The 27,545-nt window shown below is 43.9% G+C and overlaps 1 protein-coding gene across 19 annotated transcripts in view; it reads left to right on the forward strand.

Annotated features, from left to right (window-relative positions):
* The window catches only part of AFDN (afadin, adherens junction formation factor), a 447,314-nt gene that overhangs the window by 59,093 nt on the left and 360,676 nt on the right, over positions 1–27,545 (forward strand). For 11 of the 19 annotated variants that reach the window (XM_069769255.1, XM_069769252.1, XM_069769245.1 and 8 more), the window contains exons 3-4: positions 25,335–25,447; positions 25,541–25,704. In XM_069769255.1, coding sequence (XP_069625356.1) covers positions 25,335–25,447; positions 25,541–25,704 — 277 coding nt within the window. The remainder of the gene's footprint in view (positions 1–25,334; positions 25,448–25,540; positions 25,705–27,545) is intronic. The other 8 variants (XM_069769246.1, XM_069769258.1, XM_069769259.1 and 5 more) reach the window with 1 other exon arrangement.

Genomic DNA, 27,545 nt, shown 5'->3' on the forward strand with positions numbered 1-27,545 from the left:
CGGTAGGATAAGTGTTTTTGAATATCCATGTTGAATTAGGAGCCCCATATAATGCTGCATACAGTTCATGATGGGCCCCATAAGATGCTCCATATTAAAATATGCCCCATATAATGCTGCATAAAGGTTAATGATGGCCCCATAAGATGCTCCATAGAATATTATGCCCCATATAATGCTGCACAAAGGTTGATGGCCCCACAAGATGCTCCATAGAATAATATGCCCCGCATGCTGCTGCGATTTAAAAAAACAAAAAACAAAAAAGAACCAACATACTCACCTCTCATCGCTGGGCACCGAGTACCGGGGTCCTGAGTAGGCGGGGACATCGGCGTGCTGTGGGAGCCAGATGCGGGAGTTGTTGCTGGCTCAGGACTCCAGCACTTGCGATATTCACCTGTCCCCATTCCACCGCCGCTGTCTTCCGGGTCTCTGCAGTGACTGTTCAGGCAGAGGGCGCGCACTAACCACGTCATCACACCCTTTGACATGAGCGTCACAGCCAGAGGATGCAGAAGACACACCGCGGCGGTGGAACGGGGACAGGTGAATATCGCATGGCCCCCTCCTGGCGTGGTCCCTGCTTCTCCGATGGTCTGCGGCGCACGCCGGCAGCTTGTTCCTGTGTTCAGCGGTCACATGGTACCACTCATTAAAGTAATGAATATGCGCGCCACGCCTATGGGAGTGGAGCCGCGTCCATTTTCATTACTTTAATGAGCGGTACCACTGAACACAGGAAGAACTGCAGGCACCAGAGACCATCGGAGAAGCAGGGAAGTGCAGAGACCGTGCCGGGAGCAGGTGAGTATGATGTGACAGCCGCCACTCCACTTGTGCCCCTCCCCCGCTGACCCCTTGGGACAATGACTCGAATATAAGGCTACTTTCACACTAGCGTTGTTTTCTGTACGTCGCAATGTGTCCTTTTGGAGAAAAAACGCATTCTGCAAATGTGCCCGCAGGATGCGTTTTTTTCTCCATAGACTTGCATTAGCGACGCATTGTGACGTATGGCCACACGTCGCATCCATCGTGCGACGGATGCATCGTGTTTTGGCGGACCCTCGGTACAAAAAAAGTTACATGGCTGAAACTCACAATGGGCAGCGGATGTGTTGTAAAACTGCATCCGCTGCCCACATTGTGCTACATTAACACACTGTCCGTCGGGCCGACGGTTTGCGACGGCCCGTGCCAAGGGACTAGTGTGAAAGTAGCCTAAGCCAAGAGGGGCACTTTTAGTTAAAAAAAAAAAAAAAAAAAGGGGGTGAAAATCTCGGCTTAAACTTGAGTATATACAGTAATTTACTTTTTAGAGTTCTGCTCTGTTTCTGAGCAGTCGCGTTTGATGTGACTTCCGTGTCTTTCCTGCTACTGTCAATTCAGAGCAAAATACAGAGAGATTTCCTGTCTGCTGTGAATAGTTCAGGCAGCAGCTTTCTAGTGAGTTCTTAACTAAAAGAATCACAAATGACGCCCCTATGACAGCGGATAATTGTAGGGAGAGCTATTGCAGGATTGGCTAAAGGCACAAACTGGAAAAATGACTTGCGTGTCAATGGAGATGATGCCTGAAGTTCTAGTGTGCTCACATTATATGACTCACTACTTCCATCAGCAACTGGGTTTGTGTGGCACCAGTCTCTGCACCCGGACCATTACTGAGGTTAAAGTCTCGGCACCCGAAGCATTACTGAGGTAAAGTCTCGGCACCCGAAGCATTACTGAGGTAAAGTCTCGGCACCCGAAGCATTACTGAGGTAAAATCTCGGCACCCGAAGCATTACTGAGGTAAAGTCTCGGCACCCGAAGCATTACTGAGGTAAAATCTCGGCACCCGAAGCATTACTGAGGTAAAGTCTCGGCACCCGAAGCATTACTGAGGTAAAATCTCGGCACCCGAAGCATTACTGAGGTAAAGTCTCGGCACCCGAAGCATTACTGAGGTAAAGTCTCGGCACCCGAAGCATTACTGAGGTAAAGTCTCGGCACCCGAAGCATTATTGAGGTAAAGTCTCGGCACCCGAAGCATTACTGAGGTAAAGTCTCGGCACTCGAAGCATAGTATTTAGACTGTGTACAGCCACTTATCCATCTTAAAACTGTATAGGAGTATCAGGTTGTGTTTTTAGATGGAATGGTCAGGCACCCAGTGAGGAAATGAGTGAACTGTGGGACAGATTAAGCTCTGCATGGCTGAAGGGGTGCTTAACCCCTTAATGACCGCCAATATGTCTTTTTACTGACCTGAGACTTGAGAATAGCATCCACATACAGGTGACAATCCAGCTGCTGTACACTATAGCTGACAACTTGCTGCATCAGCCACGATCAGTATTTGCACCGTCCAAATCTGTTTAACTCCTTAGATGCTACTGTCAATAGTGACTTTATCCCCTTCGGCACCCTGATATATATATTTTTTTAAACTTTTTAATGAAAGATTCCTCAGAATAATATAACAGGCATATAACAATGCAGTGTAAAGTCAGAATAATCCATATAATCGCCATTCACAGTGGCACAGATATGATATTACACTTCCAATAATAGAGTAAACAAACAAAACAAATAAAATATAACATTTAACATGATGTACCATCAAACCAACAGGTTCTTTATCGGAGTTTTTGAGTCCAAACTAAGTCAGGTTATAATGGACACATGCTCTGGAAGGTATATACTTTAGGAACCATATCGCAAGATTGAGGAGACCATGGCACCAGGGGACAGGTGTGTCAAGGGTGAGCCACACTGCCTTTCCCAAATCCTATGGAACTTCTGGGGACATCCTCTGTTTCTATATAGTATGTTCTCATATGGAATTATATTGTTCATTATTTTTTTCCATCGATTAATCGAATGTTTCCCTCCCCCCATCCACCTCAATGCTATCGCTTTCCTAGCCATAAGCAGAACCTGACGGAGATATATTCTATCATAATGGATTCACATCTCCTCATCCACAACACCCAACACACACAACTCCGGACTACATTCAATTGGTATACCAATTATCCATTCTACAGTATTTATTACTTCCCTACAATATCTTTGTATAATATTACAATTCCAAATGAGATGCCAAAAGTCCGCCCTCGATTCCCCACACCTATTGCATTCGTCAGTTACCCCTCTACCAAATCTACACAGTCTGCTTGGGGTCAGATAGGATTGGTGAAGTATATATAATTGGGTTAATTTGTTATGTGCAGAAGGCGACACCATCGTATGTGCCTCTAGGGCAGGGTTGGGGAACCTCAGACCCCCGGACAGATTCTCAGGAACTGCATTCTTGGGCAGGGAGGTGTATTTTGATTGCCACCAGCTCATTACTTTCTTCTTGCTCTGCAATGAAAGATTACATCCTGACACCAGTGCCAGAGTCAGGATGTACTTTGTGGGTGGAGTTTGTACGCCCCCCGAAGGATGGTATAAATATCCAAATGGCCCTTGGCAGAAAAAAGATTCCCCACCCCTTCTCTAGGGCATCATTCCACTGCTCATTAGTAATAGAGGGGATTAAGTGCCGCCTTCTACTTTCAACCGCAAGTTGAGTGGCTGCAATTCTGGAATTTGGCACCCTGATATCTTGATTGTGTGGTCCTGATGTTTGCCATAGCAATTCACTACCAAATTGCAGCCTTAGGGTATGTTTCCATGGTCAGGAATGGCTAAGTATTTGCTCAGGATTTGACGCAGGTAAAATCTGCACCAAATCTGCATCTGAGGTCATTGGCTGGTCATCTGCGTTTTTGATGCGTTTTTTCCGCATGCCTTTTTGATGTGTATTTTCATTGCATTCGTTTTTTTCTCACTTGAAATAAAGCTAATTGAAAGTTGGCTTCTGGGAAGGAAAAAAGAAAAAAGGGATTTCCTGTTTGCAGATATATTGGCATATATCCGCAGCATCCAACCTGCACTGTCCAGCTGTTAAAGTATAGTGGATGAGACTTCAAGAAATCCCATATACCCACTAGGTATGCACCAATGCCTGTGGCTCACCCGCAGAGACGGACATGTCTTTCCAGACAGCAGCATGTCAATTTATGTAGTGGAGACGCACCGTCTTCGCTGCGTAAATTACCCATACACTTTCAATAGATGCGGTAAAATCACATTATCTTCCTAGTCACATGCATATTAAGTGTGTGAATGCAGCTTACTACGCATGTGTGCTAATTTACATAATGGTGAATCTTGTGACACAGCCGGACATACATGACACAGAAAGTGGAGGAAAGCACAGAGAGAGGTCCCCTCCTTTTTAATAAATTAATAATTTAAAAAATGGCTAGTGTAGGGTCCCCCTATATATGTAAAGCAGACTACTGGGAATGGTATTTCAGGCTGGTAAGGATCCAATATCCATGAACCTTACCAGCCTGATAATACCAGGCCGCAGCAGTCTGCTTACCTTGGATGGTTAGCAAAAAAAAATAGGATCCCCTCCCCCCCAAAAAAAGCATGGATTCCCCCTATTTTTGTTAACCAGCCATTCCTTGCAGAAAGCAGAAAGCTGCGGCCTGGTATTCTCAGGCTGGTGAGGCCCATGGATTTTGGACCTCACCAGCCTAAAAATAGCAGCCCCCAGCCACCCCACATTTGGCACATCCAAAGATGCGCCGATTGTGGCACTTTACCCGTCTCTTCCCACTTGCCCTGTAGCAGTGTCAAGTAGGGTAATATTTGTGGGGTTGATGTCACCTGTGTATTGTCAGGTGTCATCAAGCCCATGGCTTAGTAATGGAGAGGCGTCTTATTTTATATTGTTTTTAAAATTGTATCACTTTTGAGGGTTTCCCAATATATAGGGCCCCCAAAGTAATTTCAAACCTGGATAGGTCCCTAAAAAAATGTAATTTTGAAAATTTCTGTGAAAAAATGATAAATTGCTGCTCCATTTTTAAACCTCGCAAAATGCTACCAAAATAAAATAACATTTTACAAGAGGTGTTGATGTAAGGCAGACATGAGGGAAATGTTTATTAATGTTTTTCTATTTTATGACTATCTGGGTTAATGGGATAATCATTCAAAGTAAGAAAATTTCAAAACATTTTTTTAACACTTTTGTAAAATTTCAGATTTTTTTTTGTATGTAAACACAAAACATATTGACCTAAATTTACCATTATCATAAATTATAATGTACCATGAAAAACAAACTCACTGGGATTTGTTGAAGCGTTCCAGAGTTACCACATAGTGACAATGGTCAGATGTACAAAAATTTGGCTTGGTTACTAAGGGGTTAAAAGACAAAAAATAAAGGTAACTTGGGGTTTGGGGACTGATCACAGGACAGCCAGATTGTGTGGTGTTTTTTTTTTCTGTAAAATCTTTTTTTAATATCCAATAATTATTTCTTTGTAGCCTGACTGTCTACTTATTTACAGACTCCTTCTCTTTTACTACTGACAGACTGTTCTTATATAGATCAGTTTGTGAATGGAAAAATCTAGCAACTTTTTAAAAAGTCATGTACATGGGTATTGCACTAGCTGGAGCCAGTATTTAAAAAACTTTTTTTTTAAGTTTTAAAAAAACAAAAACTGGTAGCAGACACTGACAACAGAAATGACTCAACCCAACTGGTTAACACCAGGGCTGTGAAGTTGGAGTTAGTGTCCATTTTGGTGGAGTCAGTATAAAATGGACCGATTCCGACTCTTAAAATATATAATAAATTGTGTACAGTAAATCAGTGCAGGATGTGCTGTAAATGTCTTCATAAGGATTTGGAAAAGTTACAAAATGTCTTATAAATGTTTGTTCTGTTCCTGATCTAAGAATCTTGGCTTTTAGTGGAGATGAATCTATGCTGCACTTTATGTACATGCTCAGTAGTGAGGACGTGCTGTGGAGTCTGGAGTCAGGGAAATTGAGGTGTCTGAGTAGGAGGTTTGGCTTATTGACTCCATAGCGCTGGTTAGCACTGCAGCCTTATTGCGCGGGTTAGCACTGCAGCCTTATTGCGCGGGTTAGCACTGCAGCCTTATTGCGCGGGTTAGCACTGCAGCCTTATAGCGCTGGTTAGCACTGCAGCCTTATAGTGCGGGTTAGCACTGCAGCCTTATAGCGCTGGTTAGCACTGCAGCCTTATAGCGCTGGTTAGCACTGCAGTCTTATAGCGCTGGTTAGCACTGCAGCCTTATAGCGCTGGTTAGCACTGCAGCCTTATAGCGCTGGTTAGCACTGCAGCCTTATAGCGCTGGTTAACACTGCAGCCTTATAGCGCGGGTTAGCACTGCAGCCTTATAGCGCTGGTTAGCACTGCAGCCTTATAGCGCTGGTTAGCACTGCAGCCTTATAGCGCGGGTTAGCACTGCAGCCTTATAGTGCTGGTTAGCACTGCAGCCTTATAGTGCTGGTTAGCACTACTGCCTTATAGTGCTGGTTAGCACTGCTGCCTTATAGCGCTGGTTAGCACTGCAGCCTTATAGCGCTGGTTAGCACTGCTGCCTTATAGCGCTGGTTAGCACTGCTGCCTTATAGTGCTGGTTAGCACTGCAGCCTTATAGTGCTGGTTAGCACTGCAGCCTTATAGCGCTGGTTAGCACTGCAGCCTTATAGCGCTGGTTAACACTGCAGCCTTATAGCGCGGGTTAGCACTGCAGCCTTATAGCGCTGGTTAGCACTGCAGCCTTATAGCGCTGGTTAGCACTGCAGCCTTATAGCGCGGGTTAGCACTGCAGCCTTATAGTGCTGGTTAGCACTGCAGCCTTATAGTGCTGGTTAGCACTACTGCCTTATAGTGCTGGTTAGCACTGCTGCCTTATAGCGCTGGTTAGCACTGCAGCCTTATAGCGCTGGTTAGCACTGCTGCCTTATAGCGCTGGTTAGCACTGCTGCCTTATAGTGCTGGTTAGCACTGCAGCCTTATAGTGCGGGTTAGCACTGCAGCCTTATAGCGCTGGTTAGCACTGCAGCCTTATAGCGCTGGTTAGCACTGCTGCTTTATAGCGCTGGTTAGCACTGCAGCCTTATAGCGCTGGTTAGCACTGCAGCCTTATAGCGCTGGTTAGCACTGCAGCCTTATAGCGCGGGTTAGCACTGCAGCCTTATAGCGCTGGTTAGCACTGCAGCCTTATAGCGCTGGTTAGCACTGCAGCCTTATAGCGCGGGTTAGCACTGCTGCTTTATTGCGCTGGTTAGCACTGCAGCCTTATAGCGCTGGTTAGCACTGCAGCCTTATAGTGCTGGTTAGCACTGCTGCCTTATAGTGCTGGTTAGCACTGCTGCCTTATAGCGCTGGTTAGCACTGCAGCCTTATAGCGCTGGTTAGCACTGCAGCCTTATAGCGCTGGTTAGCACTGCAGCCTTATAGCGCGGGTTAGCACTGCTGCTTTATTGCGCTGGTTAGCACTGCAGCCTTATAGCGCTGGTTAGCACTGCAGCCTTATAGCGCTGGTTAGCACTGCAGCCTTATAGCGCGGGTTAGCACTGCAGCCTTATAGCGCGGGTTAGCACTGCAGCCTTATAGCGCTGGTTAGCACTGCAGCCTTATAGCGCGGGTTAGCACTGCTGCTTTATTGCGCTGGTTAGCACTGCAGCCTTATAGCGCTGGTTAGCACTGCAGCCTTATAGCGCTGGTTAGCACTGCAGCCTTATAGCGCTGGTTAGCACTGCAGCCTTATAGCGCGGGTTAGCACTGCAGCCTTATAGCGCTGGTTAGCACTGCAGCCTTATAGCGCGGGTTAGCACTGCTGCTTTATTGCGCTGGTTAGCACTGCAGCCTTATAGCGCTGGTTAGCACTGCAGCCTTATAGTGCTGGTTAGCACTGCTGCCTTATAGCGCTGGTTAGCACTGCTGCCTTATAGCGCTGGTTAGCACTGCAGCCTTATAGCGCGGGTTAGCACTGCAGCCTTATAGCGCTGGTTAGCACTGCAGCCTTATAGTGCTGGTTAGCACTGCTGCCTTATAGCGCTGGTTAGCACTGCAGCCTTATAGCGCTGGTTAGCTCTGCAGCCTTATAGCGCGGGTTAGCACTGCAGCCTTATAGCGCTGGTTAGCACTGCAGCCTTATAGCGCGGGTTAGCACTGCTGCTTTATTGCGCTGGTTAGCACTGCAGCCTTATAGCGCTGGTTAGCACTGCAGCCTTATAGTGCTGGTTAGCACTGCTGCCTTATAGCGCTGGTTAGCACTGCTGCCTTATAGCGCTGGTTAGCACTGCAGCCTTATAGTGCTGGTTAGCACTGCTGCCTTATAGCGCTGGTTAGCACTGCTGCCTTATAGCGCTGGTTAGCACTGCAGCCTTATAGCGCTGGTTAGCACTGCTGCCTTATAGTGCTGGTTAGCACTGCTGCCTTATAGCGCTGGTTAGCACTGCAGCCTTATAGCGCTGGTTAGCACTGCAGCCTTATAGCGCTGGTTAGCACTGCAGCCTTATAGCGCTGGTTAGCACTGCAGCCTTATAGCGCTGGTTAGCTCTGCAGCCTTATAGCGCTGGTTAGCACTGCAGCCTGATAGCGCTGGTTAGCACTGCAGCCTTATAGCGCGGGTTAGCACTGCAGCCTTATAGCGCGGGTTAGCACTGCAGCCTTATAGCGCTGGTTAGCACTGCAGCCTTATAGCGCTGGTTAGCACTGCAGCCTTATAGCGCTGGTTAGCACTGCAGCCTTATAGCGCTGGTTAGCACTGCAGCCTTATAGCGCTGGTTAGCACTGCAGCCTGATAGCGCTGGTTAGCACTGCAGCCTTATAGCGCTGGTTAGCACTGCAGCCTGATAGCGCTGGTTAGCACTGCAGCCTGATAGCGCTGGTTAGCACTGCATGTTCTCCCCATGTTTGCATGAGTTTCCTCCCACACTCCAAATCTTATGATGGGGAATATAGATTGTGATCCTAATGGGGATAATGTCTGCAAAGCGCTAAATAATGGCACTATATAAAAGCATATAATACAAATCGCTCTCCTGCACTGAACAGTCTGTAGAGCAGACAGCACAGAGGTGATAAATTATGGAATTATGGAAAGGGAGGCTTAACTGCCGTCTTTCACAGCAACTGACACGCAGCATATCGGGAACAAGTAAAACTGTTGGGTGCATTACTTGTTTGTTCCCTATAATTGGCCATTGTAAACAGGTTGCCAATTGCCTGACAAACTAGCAAATTAAATGATTTTTAAGCTGGTTTAACACTTTGCCGGCAGTTGATGGCTGTGTTTCATCCATCATCTGCGTCTAAGGGTATGTTTCCACGTACTCGATTACATCCAGATTAGCTGCGGATTGAACGCTGCATACAGCCGCAGCGTTCAATCCGCAGCGTCCAGATGTTACAGCATAGTATAGGGGATTTTATGAAATCCCGTCTCCACTATGCGTGCAAACACACATCCGGCGGCCCTGCGTTTCCGGACATGCGGCACGTCTTTTTAGAACGCAACATGTCTGTTTACCTTGCGACATCCTGATGGACTGCAAAGATAGATGAAGTTCTGCTGAACACACTGTATATAATGACTTCCGCTGTGAAGACTAATGTGGCAGGTGTTTATAGGAGATCGCATTTTTTATATACTGCAGTACTGTGGTATTCCAGTATACTGTTAAGTGTGTGACTATTCTCCACTCTCTGTGCACAGGGGTACTCACTTGGCTGGCCGTTGAGGCATACGCTGGGACGCTCAGGGTTTAACAGTCCATTCGGTTTATTAATGCACACCATAAGCAGAGTCTCGGGTACTTGATAATATTCAGCACCCCATGCACCCTCTCGCCCCCCCGTTTGACTCTTCAGCACCCATGGTCCTCGCTGAGCCCTGGTGTGCCTAACACTGATTAGTGTCTGTTAACTGTCCGCGATGACCCCACAGGTTCCTGGATACCTCTTATCCTCAGAGGCGCTTCTCCAGAGGTATACCACAGGCTTCATCTCTCTGGCTCAGCCTAGCCAGCTCTGCCCGTACACAAACACACAGACTCCATCTTCGGTGATTACACACCCCTTTTGGTGAGTATGTAGGTGTCTGGACCCAACCATCTCTCCAAGTCACCTGGAAGCCTTCCCAGCAGTAGATCTGCTGAGCAAAGTAAGTCCAGGCTTCCATCATAGGGCCACCCACCTCTGTGATACATACCTCCCATTAACCACATGGCCACTCGCCATACCACAAGTGCATAAGCAATCGGACAATTGCAGGATCAAGTCCCCTGTGAAAAATGAAAATACGAGAGGTATTGCTGTGTGCATCAAAGTCCAATCCAGAATATGGCAACAGAATAGATTAATTTTTTTCTAGTTTCCAAAAAATTATATATTGCAAAATTGTTGGGCTCCCAGGAAGGAAGGAAGAAAAAACTAAAAGGCAAAAATACGAAATCGCCTGGTCCAGTAGGGGTTGAAAATCATCATATTTGGCAATACCTTTGTTCTTGGCAGCATGATGTATTTTAAGTACACGGAACGATCGTGTTAACAATTGTTCTGTGTCTATTAAAATATAGTTGGAAAGACAAAGAATCCTGGCACTTGTTGAGAAATGGCAGTTTTATTGCAATCAATACAAATTCAAAGATATTTCAGCCCATCACGGGCTTTTTTCAATTGATTGACTGAAAAAAAATCCTGGGATGGGCTGAAACATCTTTGGGTTTGCATTGATTGCATTAAAACTGCTATTTCTCAACACGTGAGTGCCAGGATCCTTTGTCTTTCTATCTATACTACTTCCACAAGCACCACGCCACAATATGGAGTGCCGACCGTTTTTGCTCTTTCCTATAAAAATATGATCTGTCTAAACATGCTACTAAATGACCAGCTAACTGGCAGTCCTATGAATTGCCTCCATCGGCCACAGAAGGTGCACCCTTACTGCCTTCGCGTGGATGGTAAACTAGATAAAGTATTCAGAGCAGTGGAGAGGGCTGGACACATGCTCCTGGATGCAAACACAGCTGGATCACATGACTAAATATTTAATCAAATATATTAAATTAACCCCAAGCCTGTTTTCACCATTCTGACCGGACCAGTTTTTTTTCAATCCTGACCACTGGTCACTTTGTGGTCATAACTCTGGAACCCTTCAATGTATCACACAAATTGAGATTTTTTTTTCTTGTGACATATTGTTCTTCATGATGGTGGTAAAATTTCTTTGATATGACTTGCATTTATTTCTGAAAAAGTCGGAGATTTTGTGAAAATTTTGAAAATATAGGAATGATCAAACTTTGATTTTTTTATGCCATTAAATCACAGAGATGCATCACACAAAATAACATTTACCACATGTCTACTTGAAGCATTGTTTGTTTTTGTTTTTTTGTCAGCTAGTTGGAAGGGTTAAAAGTTGACTAGCAATTTCTCATTTTTACAACAAAATTTACAATTTTTTTTTTTTTCGGACCACATCACAAGTAACTTTGAGGGGACTATGGCAGAAAATACCCAAGATTGACACCATTCTAAAAAGTGCACCTCTCAAGGTGCTCAAAACCACTTTCAAGCAGTTTATTAACCCTTCAGGTGCTTCACAGAAATTAATGGAATGTGGAAGGAGAAACTAAACCTTTTTTTTTTTCACAAACATTTTCCTTTAGACCACATTACACCATACAATTTGTTGTGCAATTTCTCTTGAGAAGCCGATACCCCATATGTGGGGGAATACTACTGTTTGTGTCCAAGGCAATGCTTGGTAGGGAAGGAGCGCAACATTTGAAGTTTTGGGTCGGTGTGATTACAGCGATACCAGATTTACAGGTGCAGCTCACAAAATTAGAACATCATCAAAAACTTAATTTATTTTATTTCTTCAATACAGAAAGAGAAACTCATATATTATATAGTCATTACAAACAGAGTGATCTATTTCAAGTGTTTATTTCTGTTAATGTTGGTGATTATGGCTTACAGCCAATGAAAAGCCAAAAGTCATCTCAGTAAATTAGAATACTTTATAATGCCAACTTGAAAAAATGATTTTAATATCCGAAATGTTGGCCTACTGAAATGTATGTTCGGTAAATGCACTCAATACTTTGTCGGGGCTCCTTTTGGATAAATTACTGCATCAATGCGGCGTGCCATGGTGGCTATCAATCTGTGGCACTGCTGAGGTGTTATGGAAGCCCAGGTTGCTTTGATAGCAGCCTTTAGCTCGTCTGCATTGTTGGGTCTGGTGTCTCTCATCTTCCTCTTTTTACAATACACCAGAGATTCTCTATGGGATTAAGGTCAGCTGAGTTTGCTGGCCAACCAAGCACAGTGACACTGTTGTTTTTAAACCAGGTATTGGTACTTTTGGCAGTGTGGGCAGGTGCCAAGTCCTACTGTAGAATGAAATTTCCATCTTCAAAAAGCATGTCGGGAGAGGGATGCATGAAGCACTCTAAAATGTCCTGGTGGATGGCTGCACTGACTTTGGTCTTGATGAAACACAGTGGACCTACACCAGCAGATGACATGGCTCCCCAAACCATCATTGATTTTGGATACTTGTGGTATAGGTTTTCATTGGCTGTAAGCCATAATCATCAACATTAACAGAAATAAACACTTGAAATGGATCACTCTATTTGTAATGACTCTATATAATGAGTTTCACTTTTTGTATTGGAGAACTGAAGTAAATTTAGTTTTTGATGATATTCTAATTTTGTGAGATGCACATGTATAATTTTTTTATGTTTGGCTGCTGTCGCGCTAAAATATGCTTTTAATTGGAAAAACTAGTTTTGCATCCCAATTTTTAGATAGCTATAATTTTTTCCATATTTCGACCGACAGTCATGTGACAATTTGTCCTGCAATAAAGAAGCTGATGTTTTTATTTGTACCATTTTCGCGCACATGACTTCTTTGATCGCTTTCTACTACAAGTCAGGATTTATGTATGTATGTATATGTATATATATATATATATATATATATACACACACACACACACACACACACACACACACACACACACACACACACACACACACACACACACACACACGCAAAAAAGTGTTTAGTCAGTCAGCAATAGTGCAAGTTCCACCACTTAAAAAGATGAGAGGCGTCTGTAATTTACATCATAGGTAGACCTCGAATATGGGAGACAAACTGAGAAAAAAAAATCCAGAAAATCACATTGTCTGTTTTTTTAACATTTTATTTGCATATTATGGTGGAAAATAAGTATTTGGTCAGAAACAAAATTTCATCTCAATACTTTGTAATATATCCTTTGTTGGCAATGACAGAGGTCAAACGTTTTCTGTAAGTCTTCACAAGGTTGCCACACACTGTTGTTGGTATGTTGGCCCATTCCTCCATGCAGATCTCCTCTAGAGCAGTGATGTTTTTGGCTTTTCGCTTGGCAACACGGACTTTCAACTCCCTCCAAAGGTTTTCTATAGGGTTGAGATCTGGAGACTGGCTAGGCCACTCCAGGACCTTGAAATTCTTCTTACGAAGCCACTCCTTCGTTGCCCTGGCGGTGTGCTTTGGATCATTGTCATGTTGAAAGACCCAGCCACGTTTCATCTTCAATGCCCTTGCTGATGGAAGGAGGTTGGCACTCAAAATCTCACGATACATGGCCCCATTCATTCTTTCATGTACCCGGATCAGTCGTCCTGGCCCCTTTGCAGAGAAACAGACCCAAAGCATGATGTTTCCACCACCATGCTTTACAGTAGGTATGGTGTTTGATGGATGCAACTCAGTATTCTTTTTCCTCCAAACACGACAAGTTGTGTTTCTACCAAACAGTTCCAGTTTGGTTTCATCAGACCATAGGACATTCTCCCAAAACTCCTCTGGATCATCCAAATGCTCTCTAGCAAACTTCAGACGGGCCCGGACATGTACTGGCTTAAGCAGTGGGACACGTCTGGCACTGCAGGATCTGAGTCCATGGTGGCGTAGTGTGTTACTTATGGTAGGCCTTGTTACATTGGTCCCAGCTCTCTGCAGTTCATTCACTAGGTCCCCCCGCGTGGTTTTGGGATTTTTGCTCACCGTTCTTGTGATCATTCTGACCCCACGGGGTGGGATTTTGCGTGGAGCCCCAGATCGAGGGAGATTATCAGTGGTCTTGTATGTCTACCATTTTCTAATTATTGCTCCCACTGTTGATTTCTTCACTCCAAGCTGGTTGGCTATTGCAGATTCAGTCTTCCCAGCCTGGTGCAGGGCTACAATTTTGTTTCTGGTGTCCTTTGACAGCTCTTTGGTCTTCACCATAGTGGAGTTTGGAGTCAGACTGTTTGAGGGTGTGCACAGGTGTCTTTTTATACTGATAACAAGTTTAAACAGGTGCCATTACTACAGGTAATGAGTGGAGGAAAGAGGAGACTCTTAAAGAAGAAGTTACAGGTCTGTGAGAGCCAGAAATCTTGATTGTTTGTTTCTGACCAAATACTTATTTTCCACCATAATATGCAAATAAAATGTTAAAAAAACAGACAATGTGATTTTCTGGATTTTTTTTTTTCTCAGTTTGTCTCCCATAGTTGAGGTCTACCTATGATGTAAATTACAGACGCCTCTCATCTTTTTAAGTGGTAGAACTATTGCTGACTGACTAAATACTTTTTTGCCCCACTGTATATACATACCTTTCTGCGGGTGGTAAAATGATGACACCGCTTTATTCTTCGGGTCAGTACGATTACAGCCATGCCACATTTACGGTATATCACTTCTTTTGTTTTGGTGCATTTACACAATAAAAACTTTTATAGAAGAAAATAATTATTTTTGCATTGCTATATTCTGAGAGCTATAACTTTTTTTTATTTTTCCACTTTTTGATGGCTTGTTTTTTGCAGGACAAGATTACTTTTTCAGTGGTACCATTTTTTTTTTTACATTTGTCTATTTGGTCCCGTTTTATTGCACTTTTTGTTCAGCTGTATGATGATAAAGCATTGTTTTTGCCTCCTTTTAATATTTTTTACAGTGTTCATTGAAGCAGTTAACTAGTGGGACAGTGTAATAGAGCGGGACTTTTTTTTTCTTGCGTGTATTGATTGGAATATTTTTTTTTATTTGGGGATTTTGAAAAATTATTTTTACCCCTGGTTTTTTTTTTTTAAACTTTTTTTTTTTTTACATTATCATACTATGGGGCATCGTCTTTGACAGATTGCTGATCTGATACTCTGCAATTCTTTCGCACTGCAGGATATCATAGCATAGTCTGACAGGCAGAGGAGAAGGTGTGTCAGCTGCTCGCCTTCTTGCGGCCGGGGGTTTCCATGGAAATGATAAGCACAGCGCGATCTCATTGCTTAGTGCCGACTGAAGCAGACAGGGAGCGCACTCCCTGTGGGATGCTCTTTGATGTCACTATTCACAGCGGCATCATAGGGGTTTCACGTCCACAATTGGTGTTGGCACATAGAGCTGACACCCCCACCAGATTGCTGCGGCACTCAGCATGAGCCTGCACGATTGCGGTGCCGTACATATACTGCGGTTTGCAGAACGCAGCTCCCGTGGCGTCGTATATGTACGGCGTATGTCGGGAAGGGGTTATAAAGGCCAAATGACCCTTTTCAAGAAAATGGTTCTCATAGACATGCAAAGGTTTTGTTTAAGTCAAACAAAAGCAAGCCTCTAGTGGGTAAATATCCAATCACTGAGTGGTGGAAAAACTTTACCTGGTCCCAGGGGCGAACACTGACAGCTTGGGGCCTCTGTGCAAGAAATATGTCTGGGCCCTCCTCTCAGCCTGGCATGCTGTTTATGATGATAATCTGGCCATAGGATTCCCATAGCATTGGGCTCTGAGCAACAGGCCAGATTGCCCTCATCACCTTCCTGCAAGCATAGAGTACACAGAGCACCATCACAAAGGTTCTATTTTGGCCACCCCACACCTATGTATATTTTTAGATTTATTTATTTACTGAGATGGAGCTGTATATCACCTTTAGGATTCTGTTGTGCCGAGCCCAACCATGTATGTATTATTTTAAATTTTATGTCTGATACCTGAAGAAAGTCTAAGTGGGCCTCATTATCACATACCACAATTCATGAGGCACAGATACAGCAGATAAACATAGGTGTAGTACAATGCCAAAGATTTCAAGGACTTCTTATATTACATGAGTGAAATCTATTGTAAATTCTACAATGCCATACAGCAGAGGGGGGGGGGGGTTTCAGGTGATCAAGGGTCCACAGGTTTCCTTACCTGTAGTATTAGACGTAAACTAGATATTGATGAATGTACCCTACCAATTGAAACGGTCCTCAGCAGTGTACCTCTTACGAAAGTCAACTATCTCCTAAATAGTCCTTCATACAGTATTATGGGCACCACATGGTCCTCCATACAGTATATTGGGTCCCATAGAATACTCAATACAGTATGAGCCCCATATAGTGCTCCATACAGTATAATGAGCTCCAGTGCCTCATATAATACTCTGTGCAGAATGGGCCCCATATAATGCTTCATATAGAATAGGCCCCCATATACTGCTCCATATAGACTGGACCCCCAAAATACCCCATATAATGCTCTATAGATTAAAAAAAAGAAAAAATCAAATACTTGCCTCTTTCCTCTTCCCCTCGCAGGTCCGGTCTCATCAGCTACTTTTATCCTTCTACAGTGCTCAGGACAGAGGGTGCGCTGTAGTGACGTCCTGATGCCCTCTGCCCTGAGACGTCAGTCAGAAGACACGGAAGAGATCGGAACTGCCAAGGAACAGTGAGAGATGAGTGTTTCACAGTTTGAAGCACAGTGGGGGCCCCATAGTGTGCCGGTGTCCCTGACTGCGAGTGAGCCCCTGTACTTGCACCCGGTAAGGGTGCTCTAGGTGGTGACACCGACCCTGGCTGACTGCAAGGACCCCCTCCGCCTCCATGCTCCGCTGCAGCTGCACCGATGGTATATCCGCCCCTGCATAGTGTGAGTTCACACTTATACCGTTTCCACCATGCTACAAATATGGTCAGAATTTGTTGTAAGCAGAATGCATCGAAGTGTCCTTCCTGCCATGTGCTTGACAGTTTAGGTTGGTAGAGTAATGGTGCAGGAAATGTTTTCTTTGTGCATCCTAGGTCCTGTGATACCTGTAGATGGGTGTTTGGATAGTGTAGCCTGCCTAGGCATTCTGGCAGACTTTCAGTGCAGCTTTTCGCTCAGTGCATAGTAATACGGAACGTTATACTCTACCATTATCCCCCAAGAGTATGTACTAGTGATGAGCGAATATACTCGTTACTCGAGTTTCCCCGAGCACGCTCTGGTGGTCTCTGAGTATTTTGGCGTGCTCGGAGATTACGTTTTCTCGCTGCAGCTGCATGATTTGCGACTGCTAGCCAGCCTGAATGCATGTGGGGGTTGCCTCTTTGTTAGAAAATTCCCACATGTATTCAGCCTGTCTAGCAGCCGCAAATCATGCAGGTGTGTCAACAGAAACTAAATCCCCGAGCACGCCGAAATACTCAGAGACCACCCGAGCATGCTAGGGGAAACCTGAGTAACAAGTATACTCGCTCATCACTAATGGTCAAGGATATGTTTCAAGAAGATGACAGCGAGTATTTCTTGTTTCCATTTCCTTTAAGGTACCTTCACACTCAGCGACGCTGCAGCGATACCGACAACAATGTCGATCGCTGCAGCGTCGCTGTTTGGTCGCTGGAGAGCTGTCACACAGACAGCTCTCCAGCGACCAACGATCCCGAGGTCCCCGGGTAACCAGGGTAAACATCGGGATACTAAGCGCGGGGCCCCGCTTAGTAACCCGATGTTTACCCTGGTTACCAGCGTAAAAGTAAAAAAAACAAACACTACATACTTACCTACCGCTGTCTGTCCCCGGCGCTCAGCTTCTCTGCACTCCTCCTGCACTGACTGTGAGCACAGCGGCCGGAAAGCAGAGCGGTGACGTCACCACTCTGCTTTCCGGCTGACCGACGCTCACAGCCAGTGCAGGAGGAGTGCAGAGAAGCTGAGCGCCGGGGACAGACAGCTGAAGGTAAGTATGTAGTGTTTTTTTTTTTTTTTACTTTTACGATGGTAACCAGGGTAAACATCGGGTTACTAAGCGCGGCTCTGCGCTTAGTAACCCAATGTTTACCCTGGTTATCAGTGAAGACATCGCTGGATCGGTGTCACACATGCCGATTCAGCGATGTCTGCAGGGAGTCCAGCGACTTTCCTCAGCGACCAACGATCTCCCAGCAGGGGCCTGATCATTGGTCGCTGTCACACAGAACGATTTCCTTAACGATATCGTTGCTACGTCACAAAAAGCAACGATATCGTTAATGATATCGTTATGTGTGGAGGTACCTTAAGTCCTCAAAACTAATTCCTACAGATTATCTCTAGGACAAAGTTGAACGCTGTTGAGTACTTCTGAGCACCTCCAGCATCTAATTTTTGTTAGCTATTTCCTGTAGAATTACTTCAACACCTAGTGCATTCTGTTGCCATGATAAATTGCTCAAGTTTGGGAGGTCGAGGTTGGCCATGCTACAACATTGGCTCTAATAAAGTAACCATTCTGTGTAAATGCTCTGCATTGTGTATCCTATACTGCGCCCACAATCTAGGCACACACAGACTAGACTCCAGTTACATTATTTTCAGACTTTAAACTTTTCATGTACCATAGCTGTTGGGCAAGCTTCTGGTGCAAATGTTCAACTCCTTTGTAGACCCCCAAACACCAGAGGCATTTGTATACTGTATAATGGCATAGAAAGCAGTGTTCTCCTCCGCTACAGTGCTGCCCTTTTTGGAAGTGCATTTGAACAGCAAGGTTGATTGCTGTTGAGGGAACTAGAAAAAAAAAAAAAATCTTTAAATCTTCAGCCTAGCGAGTGTGAGCGAGCTGAGTGTGGCCTGAGCGTAAGTGTGGACGGCGGTAAGTGTGACTTGTGATTCAGTGACTTTGGAGTCAGGGAGTTTCCAGGGGAGGAATTAGGATACCGTCACACACTGCCATTTCGATCGCTACGACGGTACGATTCGTGACGTTCCAGCGATATCGTTACGATATCGGTGTGTCTGACACGCAGCAGCGATCAGGGATCCTGCTGAGAATCGTACGTCGTAGCAGATCGTTTGGAACTTTGTTTCATCGCTGGATCTCCCGCTGTCATCGCTAGATCGGTGTGTGACACCGATCTAGCGATGCGATCCAGCGATGCGTTCGCTTGTAACCAGGGTAAACATCGGGTTACTAAGCGCAGGGCCGCGCTTAGTAACCCGATGTTTACCCTGGTTACAAGCGTAAAACTAAAAAAAAAACAAACAGCACATACTTACATTCTGGTGTCCGTCAGGTCCCTTGCCGTCTGCTTCCCACACTGTGACTGCCGGCCGTAAAGTGAAAGCAGAGCACAGCGGCTGTGCTTTCACTTTCACTTTACGGCCGGCAGTCAGTGAGTGCGGGAAGCAGACGGCAAGGGACCTGACGGACACCAGAATGTAAGTATGTACTGTTTTTTTTTTTTTAGTTTTACGCTTGTAACCAGGGTAAACATCGGGTTACTAAGCGCGGTCCTGCGCTTAGTAACCCGATGTTTACCCTGGTTACCCGGGGACCTCGGCATCGTTGGTCGCTGGAGAGCTGTCTGTGTGACAGCTCCCCAGCGACCACACTACGATTTACCTACGATCACGGCCAGGTCGTATCGCTGGTCGTGATCGTAGGTAAATCGTATAGTGTGACGGTACCCTTACTGAATTGCTGTCTGTTTTGTATTAATACTTTGTATTTATTTATTTATTTTTTTATTATTTAACTTTTCTGTCTGGTGCAATCCCCATTAGGAAATGTGCTCCACTCTTGTTAATGCCATCCAGTGCACATCTTGCCACATGTATGCAGTCCTTGATCAGCCGGTCGAGGGTGCATACTGCTGTTCGAGATGTGAGCACGTTGTGCATTTGGAAACCCAGATTCTGACTCTAAATGTGCAGCTGGCAACAATGCGATATTGACAATATGGAGAGGAGTCTTCTGCTCACGGAGCAGAGGCTCAATGGGACAGATGGGGGGGGGGATGGTGGGATGGAGCTGTAGGACAATGAAGTAGCAAGCTGGGCGACAGTTAGGAAGCGGGGTAGAGGGAAGAGTGCTAGGGAGGCTAGTCCTGATCTGGAACACCCCAATAAGTTTGCTAAGTTGGCAAATGAGAGGGGTGCCAGTACAGGGGTAGCACTGCTGCAGCCAGGCATGTCCTCTGAAAGCCGGGGGAGTGACTGCTCCAGTAAGGAGGGAAATAGGAGAGCAGGGCAGGCCAGACAGGTGCTGGTAGTGGGGGACTCAATTATTAGGGGTTTGTTATAAATCTCCAAAAATAATGGAAGCAATGGAGAATATCCTCGTAAAGCAAATAGATGAAGCTGCGACTCAAGGAGAAGTCATTATTATGGGGGACTTCAACTACCCTGAAATAGATTGAGGAACAGAAACCTGCAGTTCCAGCAAAGGTAATCGGTTTTTGACAACTGTGAGAGACAATTACCTTTCACAGCTGGTTCAGGACCCAACAAGAAGGGGGGCACTGCTAGACCTAATATTAACCAACAGGCCAGACCGCATAGCAAATATAAGGGTTGGGGGTTACTTGGGAAATAGCGATCACAAAATAATAAGTTTTCATGTATCCTTTAAAAAGATGTGTAATAGAGGGGTTATAAGGACACTAAACTTCAGGAGGGCAAATTTCCAACGGATGAGAGAGGCTCTTGGTGCAATTAAATGGGACGATATCCTGAGACACAAAAATACACAAAGAAAATGGGAGACATTTATTAGCATCCTGGATAGGACCTGTGCACAGTATGTACCGTATGGGAATAAACATACTAGAAATAGGAGGAAACCAATATGGCTAAATAGAGCTGTAAGGGGCGCAATAAGTGACAAAAAGAAAGCATTTAGAGAATTAAAGGAAGTAGGTAGTGAGGAGGCATTAAATAAATACAAAAAATTAAACAAATTCTGTAAAAAGCAAATCAAGGCAGCAAAGATTGAGACAGAGAGACTCATTGCCAGAGAGAGTAAAAATAATCCCAAAATATTCTTTAACTACATAAATAGTAAGAAACTAAAAAATGATAGTGTTGGCCCCCTTAAAAATAGTCTGGGTGAAATGGTGGATGAGGATGAGGAAAAAGCCAATATGCTAAATCAAGGGTCCCCAACTCCAGTCCTCAATGCCCACCAACATGTCATGTTTTCAGGATTTCCTTAGTCTTGCCCAGGTAATAATTGCATCACCTGTGCAATGCAAAGGAAATCCTGAAAACATGACATGTTGGTGGGCCTTGAGGACTGGAGTTGGGGACCCCTGTGCTAAATGACTTTTTTTCATCAGTATTTACACAAGAAAATCCCATGGCAGACAAAATGACTAGTGATAAAAATTCCCCATTAAATGTCACCTGCTTAACCCAGCAGGAAGTGCGGCGGCGTCTAAAAATCACTAAAATTGACAAATCTCCAGGCCCGGATGGGATACACCCTCGAGTACTGCAGGAATTAAGTACAGTCATTGATAGACCATAATTTTTAATCTTTAAAGACTCCATAATAACAGGGTCTGTACCACAGGACTGGCGTATAGCAAATGTGGTGCCAATATTCAAAAAGGGAACAAAAACTGAACTCGGAAACTATAGGCCAGTAAGCTTAACCTCTACTGTGGGTAAAATCCTGGAGGGCATTCTAAGGGATGATATACTGGAGTATCTGAAGAGGAATAACCTCATGACCCAGTATCAGCACGGGTTTACTAGGGACCGTTCATGTCAGACTAATTTGATCAGTTTCTACGAAGAGGTAAGTTCCGGACTGGACCAAAGGAACCCAGTATATGTAGTGTATATGGACTTTTCAACAGCTTTTGATACGGTGCCACACAAAAGGTTGATACATTAAATGAGAATAATGGGGATAGGGGAAAATATGTGTAAGTGGGTTGAGAGCTGGCTCAGGGATAGGAAACAAAGGGTGGTTATTAATGGAGCACACTCGGACTGGGTAGCGGTTAGCAGTGGGGTACCACAGGGGTCAGTATTGGGCCCTCTTCTTTTTAACATATTTATTAATGACCTTGTATGGGGCATTCAGAGTAGAATTTCAATATTTGCAGATGACACTGAACTCTGCAGGGTAATCAATACAGAGGAGGACAATTTTATATTACAGGATGATTTATGTAAACTAGAAGCTTGGGCTGATAAATGGCAAATGAGCTTTAATGGGGATAAATGTAAGGTCATTCACTTGGGTAGAAGTAATAAGATGTATAATTATGTGCTTAATTCTAAAACTCTGGGCAAAACCGTCAATGAAAAAGACCTGGGTGTATGGGTGGATGACAAACTCATATTTAGTGGCCAGTGTCAGGCAGCTGCTACAAAGGCAAATAAAATAATGGGATGCATTAAAAGAGGCATAGATGCTCATGAGGAGAATATAATTTTACCTCTATACAAGTCACTAGTTCGACCACACTTAGAATACTGTGCACAGTTCTGGTCTCCGGTGTATAAGAAAGACATAGCTGAACTGGAGCGGGTGCAGAGAAGAGCGACCAAGGTTATTAGAGGACTGGGGGGTCTGCAATACCAAGATAGGTTATTACACTTGGGGCTATTTAGTTTGGAAAAACGAAGACTAAGGGGTGATCTTATGTTAATGTATAAATATATGAGGGGACAGTACAAAGACCTTTCTGATGATCTTTTTAATCATAGACCTGAAACAGGGACAAGGGGGCATCCTCTACGTTTGGAGGAAAGAAGGTTTAAGCATAATAACAGACGCGGATTCTTTACTGTAAGAGCAGTGAGACTATGGAACTCTGTGCCGTATGATGTTGTGATGAGTGATTCATTACTTAAATTTAAGAGGGGACTGGATACATTTCTGGAAAAGTATAATGTTACAGGGTATATACACTAGATTCCTTGATAGGGCGTTGATCCAGGGAACTAGTCTGATTGCGGTATGTGGAGTCGGGAAGGAATTTTTTTCCCCAAGGTGGAGCTTACTCTTTGCCACATGGTTTTTTTTTGCCTTCCTCTGGATCAACATGTTAGGGCAAGTTAGGTTAGGCTATGGGTTGAACTAGATGGACTTAAAGTCTTCCTTCAACCTTAATAACTATGTAACTATGTAACAGTGCAGTCCTGGGAGTAACGGATTCCCCTGTATGACACCCGACACAGCTCTATTGTGACGGACAAGCTCCTGGCGTACACTTCTATGTTTAAAGGGACTATGTTTAAACAGCCATTCTGTGCTGACAAAGTACAGGCACTCTGTGCATCATGCACTTGGCCAACCATTTACGTGCACCTTCCCACCTGTGTGTTTTCCATCTATGTCCATCTCTTTTCTGGCTCTATCAAGCCATGGCTGTCAATCAAAGAGGGGATGGGGGGGGGGGGGCAGAAAATAGGCAGGTGGGAAGGTGTAGCTAAGTGTTTGGCCACAGCAAGGGTGCACAGGGTGTCTGTACTTGGTTTGAACAGTCATTCTGTTCTGACAGTCTCTTTAAGGTCCGAAATGCATGGCATCTGAGATTTCAACAATCCTGGCCTTTACAGTAGGATCTCTTGTCAGTCACCTCCAGGCTCCCTTTGTCATAGTTTCAAAAATTAAAAAACGCATTCCACAATATAAACCTCATGGTACATCAAATGGAAAAAAACAATCTTGTCCTGTGTTGAGCCAAATTGAATCATTTCTGTTTGGCTGTCTGAAAACTGACACGTTTGGAGATAATTAAAGGGAACCTGTCAAACTGTAGCCTATCAAATCACTTGTATAACTGTGTAGTCCTTTTAGAGATATCCCAGTGTGTCCATGCTATAATCCTGAAGTACTGGACCAGCTGTGAGAAACCATCAAGTTTTTAAGTTGTGTCTGGAAGTGCATGGAGTGTCACAATGCATTTCTGGTGTCTCAGCCTCGATCTAGCAGCAATCTGCTCAGGCTGATTCACAGGTCCGTAGTCATGTACCAAAGCAAATGACCGGTCAATCAGCCAAGAGAGGGCTGCTACTAGATGCCAAATACAGGTTGAGATATTAGAAGTGCATCATCATGTCCCAGTGTACTTCCCGTTTCAAAATGGGATTTCTTGCTGTTGGGGTCTTAAAGGGATCAAATGCCCCATCTTTTAAAGAGCTACACAATCCTATTAATGGTTTTTGGGGTAAAAATTTATGGCAGGTTCCCTTTTTAAAGGGGTGTTCTCAGGTTGTCTCTTGAGCAGCTCAGAGCAATAGTCTCCTTTCTTCCTGGTTTATGGGGAGATAAGGGGACATATACTCCATATTGAGTATTCTGGTGAGTAGTAAAACTAAACAATACAATTATAGCTGAATGTGTTCCAGCAGAACTTGTTCTTGTATTAGACAGTATATTGGTTTATTCTGGAGGGTACACTGCTATTACTATATTTTACAACTGGAGATAACAATGCATCTTGACAAACATAGCTCTTGAAAGTCAGCAGTGATTAGGAGGCCTACTCTGGGAGGAACCAATGCTGTGGGCTTGTGGTTTTACAAGCTTTATAATAGCAGCTGATCAGGAGCGGAGGGGGAGAGGAGAGGGTTGTAAGCAGCTAGCTCCTGTATAGAAATCAATGGGCTGGATAGAGCGAACTGGTATATTCCAGGTGAGGAGTTAACTCCTAATATAATTATTGCACACTCTTACCTAGGGTCTGAACAGGCACTAGTGGCCAAGCTCTATGGAAACCAGCTATACACTATGAAAGGTAGATGGCATCCTATAGAAAAAGCAAGTCAGTTGCAAACTTACTTATTTTCATGCTGTTTAATTGATTAAAGCAATGGAATAACTTGAGAATACCCCTTGAATGAATCCTAAGGCTATGTGCACACGTTCAGGATTTCTTGCAGAAATTTCCTGTGCAAAACGGGACATTTTCTGCAAGAAATCTGCATGCGTTTTTTCTCACGTTTTTACCGCGTTTTTGTTGCTTTTTTTTTGCGGATTTTTCCAGAGGTTTCCAATACAATAATATAGTGGGAAATCCGCAAAATTAATGAACATGCTGTGTTTTTTACCGCGATGCGTTTTTTTCGCGGAAAAAAGCGCATCATGTGCACGAAAATTGTGGAATGCATTCTAAATGATGGGATGCATAATGTATGCGTTTTTTTCGCATTTTTATAGCAAAAAACGCAAAAAAATGCAAAAAATCTGCAACGTGTGCACACAGCCTTAAGCTCATCTGCATTTTTTTATTCTTTGGGGTGGATTGAATGTTTTTATATTATTGAATGAAAAGTCTGGGAGTCTCTTGTACTATTTTATACAGTAAATATTTTAATTCACTGTTTAATGTTTTGAAGAAGAAAGAAGACTTGATGTTGATGAGAAGCCTTTGGTGGTTCAGCTTAATTGGAATAAAGATGACCGGGAAGGAAGATTTGTGCTCAAGAATGAAAATATTATACCTCCGAAGGTACCTTTTTTTTTTTTTTGTCATCCATCTTTTTTTCTTTTTTTTTTAACGCACTATTTAGATGACAACAGTTGTATTGTCTTTTAATTTTAGAAGGCTCAAAGCAATGGGCCTGAAAAGCTGGAAAAAGAAGGTGTAATACAGAATTTCAAGAGAACGCTTTCTAAAAAAGAAAAGAGAGAAAAAAAGAGACGTGAAAAAGAAGCCATAAAGTTAGTCACAGAAAGCCATGATGGTCAGCAATTGAAGGATGACTTGTGAGTATCTATTTTGAACAGGGTACTTCCCGAGAAATTAGCCTATTCATTTTGATCAGTACAGATCTCATCAGCTAGAAAACCGCAGTCAATAAGTGATCACCCATACCCTTTTAGTGAGTTTTCCAGAAGATGAAAATTATTTTAGTGTGTATATGTATATTCATGTACAGTGGCTTGTTAAAGTATTCTGGCCCCTAGCTTTTACCTATTTTGTTAATTCGCAACCTGTGTTTACTTTTTTTGTAATATGATATGTGTGTGATGCATCAGCACTAAATAGTCTAAGTTGTTGAATTGGAATTACCGTAAGAAAAATATGGTCCTAAATTGAATTTATAGGATTAAATAACTAAAAATTAGCATGTGCATATGTAGTATGTACTTTTTTGCAATTAATCTCCTACATATCTGGGCTTGCAAATAATGAAACAATGATGGGCTACGGTCACACTAAGTCACTTGCTAAGTGGAAGGAAGTCCACCTGTGCTCAGATACACTCCAGACAATTGTGACAGGATATCTGATAGGCGAAAAGAGACGCGGAGGCTGTTCAGAGGGAAATATCACTTTCTCCGGTAACTATTGATTCCCTGGCATGGTAGCTGGAAGTAGAGAATCTGACACTGTGGGTCCATTAGTTATATCAAATCGAATAATATAATAATGGACACAAGCTCGGGTGGATGGGGAACACATCTAACGGATTGTGTGTTCCAGGGAATCTGGCCAAAAAATGAAAGGAGATATCCATCGAACATGTAAGAGCTGCTGGTGGCGAAGTTCCTTTCCTCCCTTCAAGGGCATAATGTTCGTATCCTGTCAGACAATTGGTCAGCAGAAGCCTACATCGACCATCAAGGGCACACGAGATCCCACTCTTTGATTGTAGAACAGCATAATTTGATACGAACAGCGTTACATATAATAGGAAATTTGCTCTTTAGGTTTCCTTTTTCATGTTTAACCAGCTAAGACAAGGAGAATGGGAGCTAAACCTGACAATATTCCAACAGTTTGAGGATTGATGGGGCCAGCCAAACATAAACCTGTTCTCAAACAAAACAGGAAGTTGTGAGGGTGCAATGATCTGCTCCCTAGATCCAATAGAAAAACCCCATACAGTAGATGCTTTGCATATTCCCTGGGAATTCCACCTGGCCTGTGCCTTTCCTCTATTGATGTTGATTCCAATTTCAAGCAGTATTGAGGAAAATCGGTGAGGAACAAGTGAGAATCATTCTGATTGCCCTTTCTGGCTCAAGAGACCCTGGATTGCATGCATAAGAATGATGTCCATTTCCGATCCATGGATCCTCCCAGAAGTTCCAGACCTCCTCTGTCAGGGTCCAGTTTTCCATCCGCAGAAGACTGCCTTCATTTGACTGCCTGGAATTTGAGAGGACATTCTTAATTCAACGGGGCTTTTTCCCAAGTTTGGTGTCTATTCTGCTTAAAAGCCGAAAACCAGTAACAACTAAAACATATGGTAGAACCTGGGCAAGGTTCTTATCTAGTTCGGGGGGAAAGGTTGGGTAGTGAGGTGCCAATTAATGCTATATTAGAATTCCTCCAGAAGGGTATGGAACTGGGCTGATCTACTAGCACTCTCAAGGTGCAGGTATCGGCCTTAGGGGCCTTGTATAAATATAACCTGATGGCCAATAGGTGAATTGCTGTATTTATCAAGGCATGTGATGGATCCAGGCGAATACCTAGCCCAGGGATGCATCCCCTGTGATTTAAATTTGGTCCTAGAAGCAATAACTAAGCCCCTTTGAACCACTAGAGGGATTGCCAGTCAAAATTTTTACCCTAAAACTGTAATTTTGGTGGCATT

The sequence above is a fragment of the Ranitomeya imitator genome, chromosome 5 (assembly GCF_032444005.1).
Source record: "Ranitomeya imitator isolate aRanImi1 chromosome 5, aRanImi1.pri, whole genome shotgun sequence".
In the NCBI taxonomy this organism is placed as follows: Eukaryota; Metazoa; Chordata; class Amphibia; order Anura; family Dendrobatidae; genus Ranitomeya; species Ranitomeya imitator.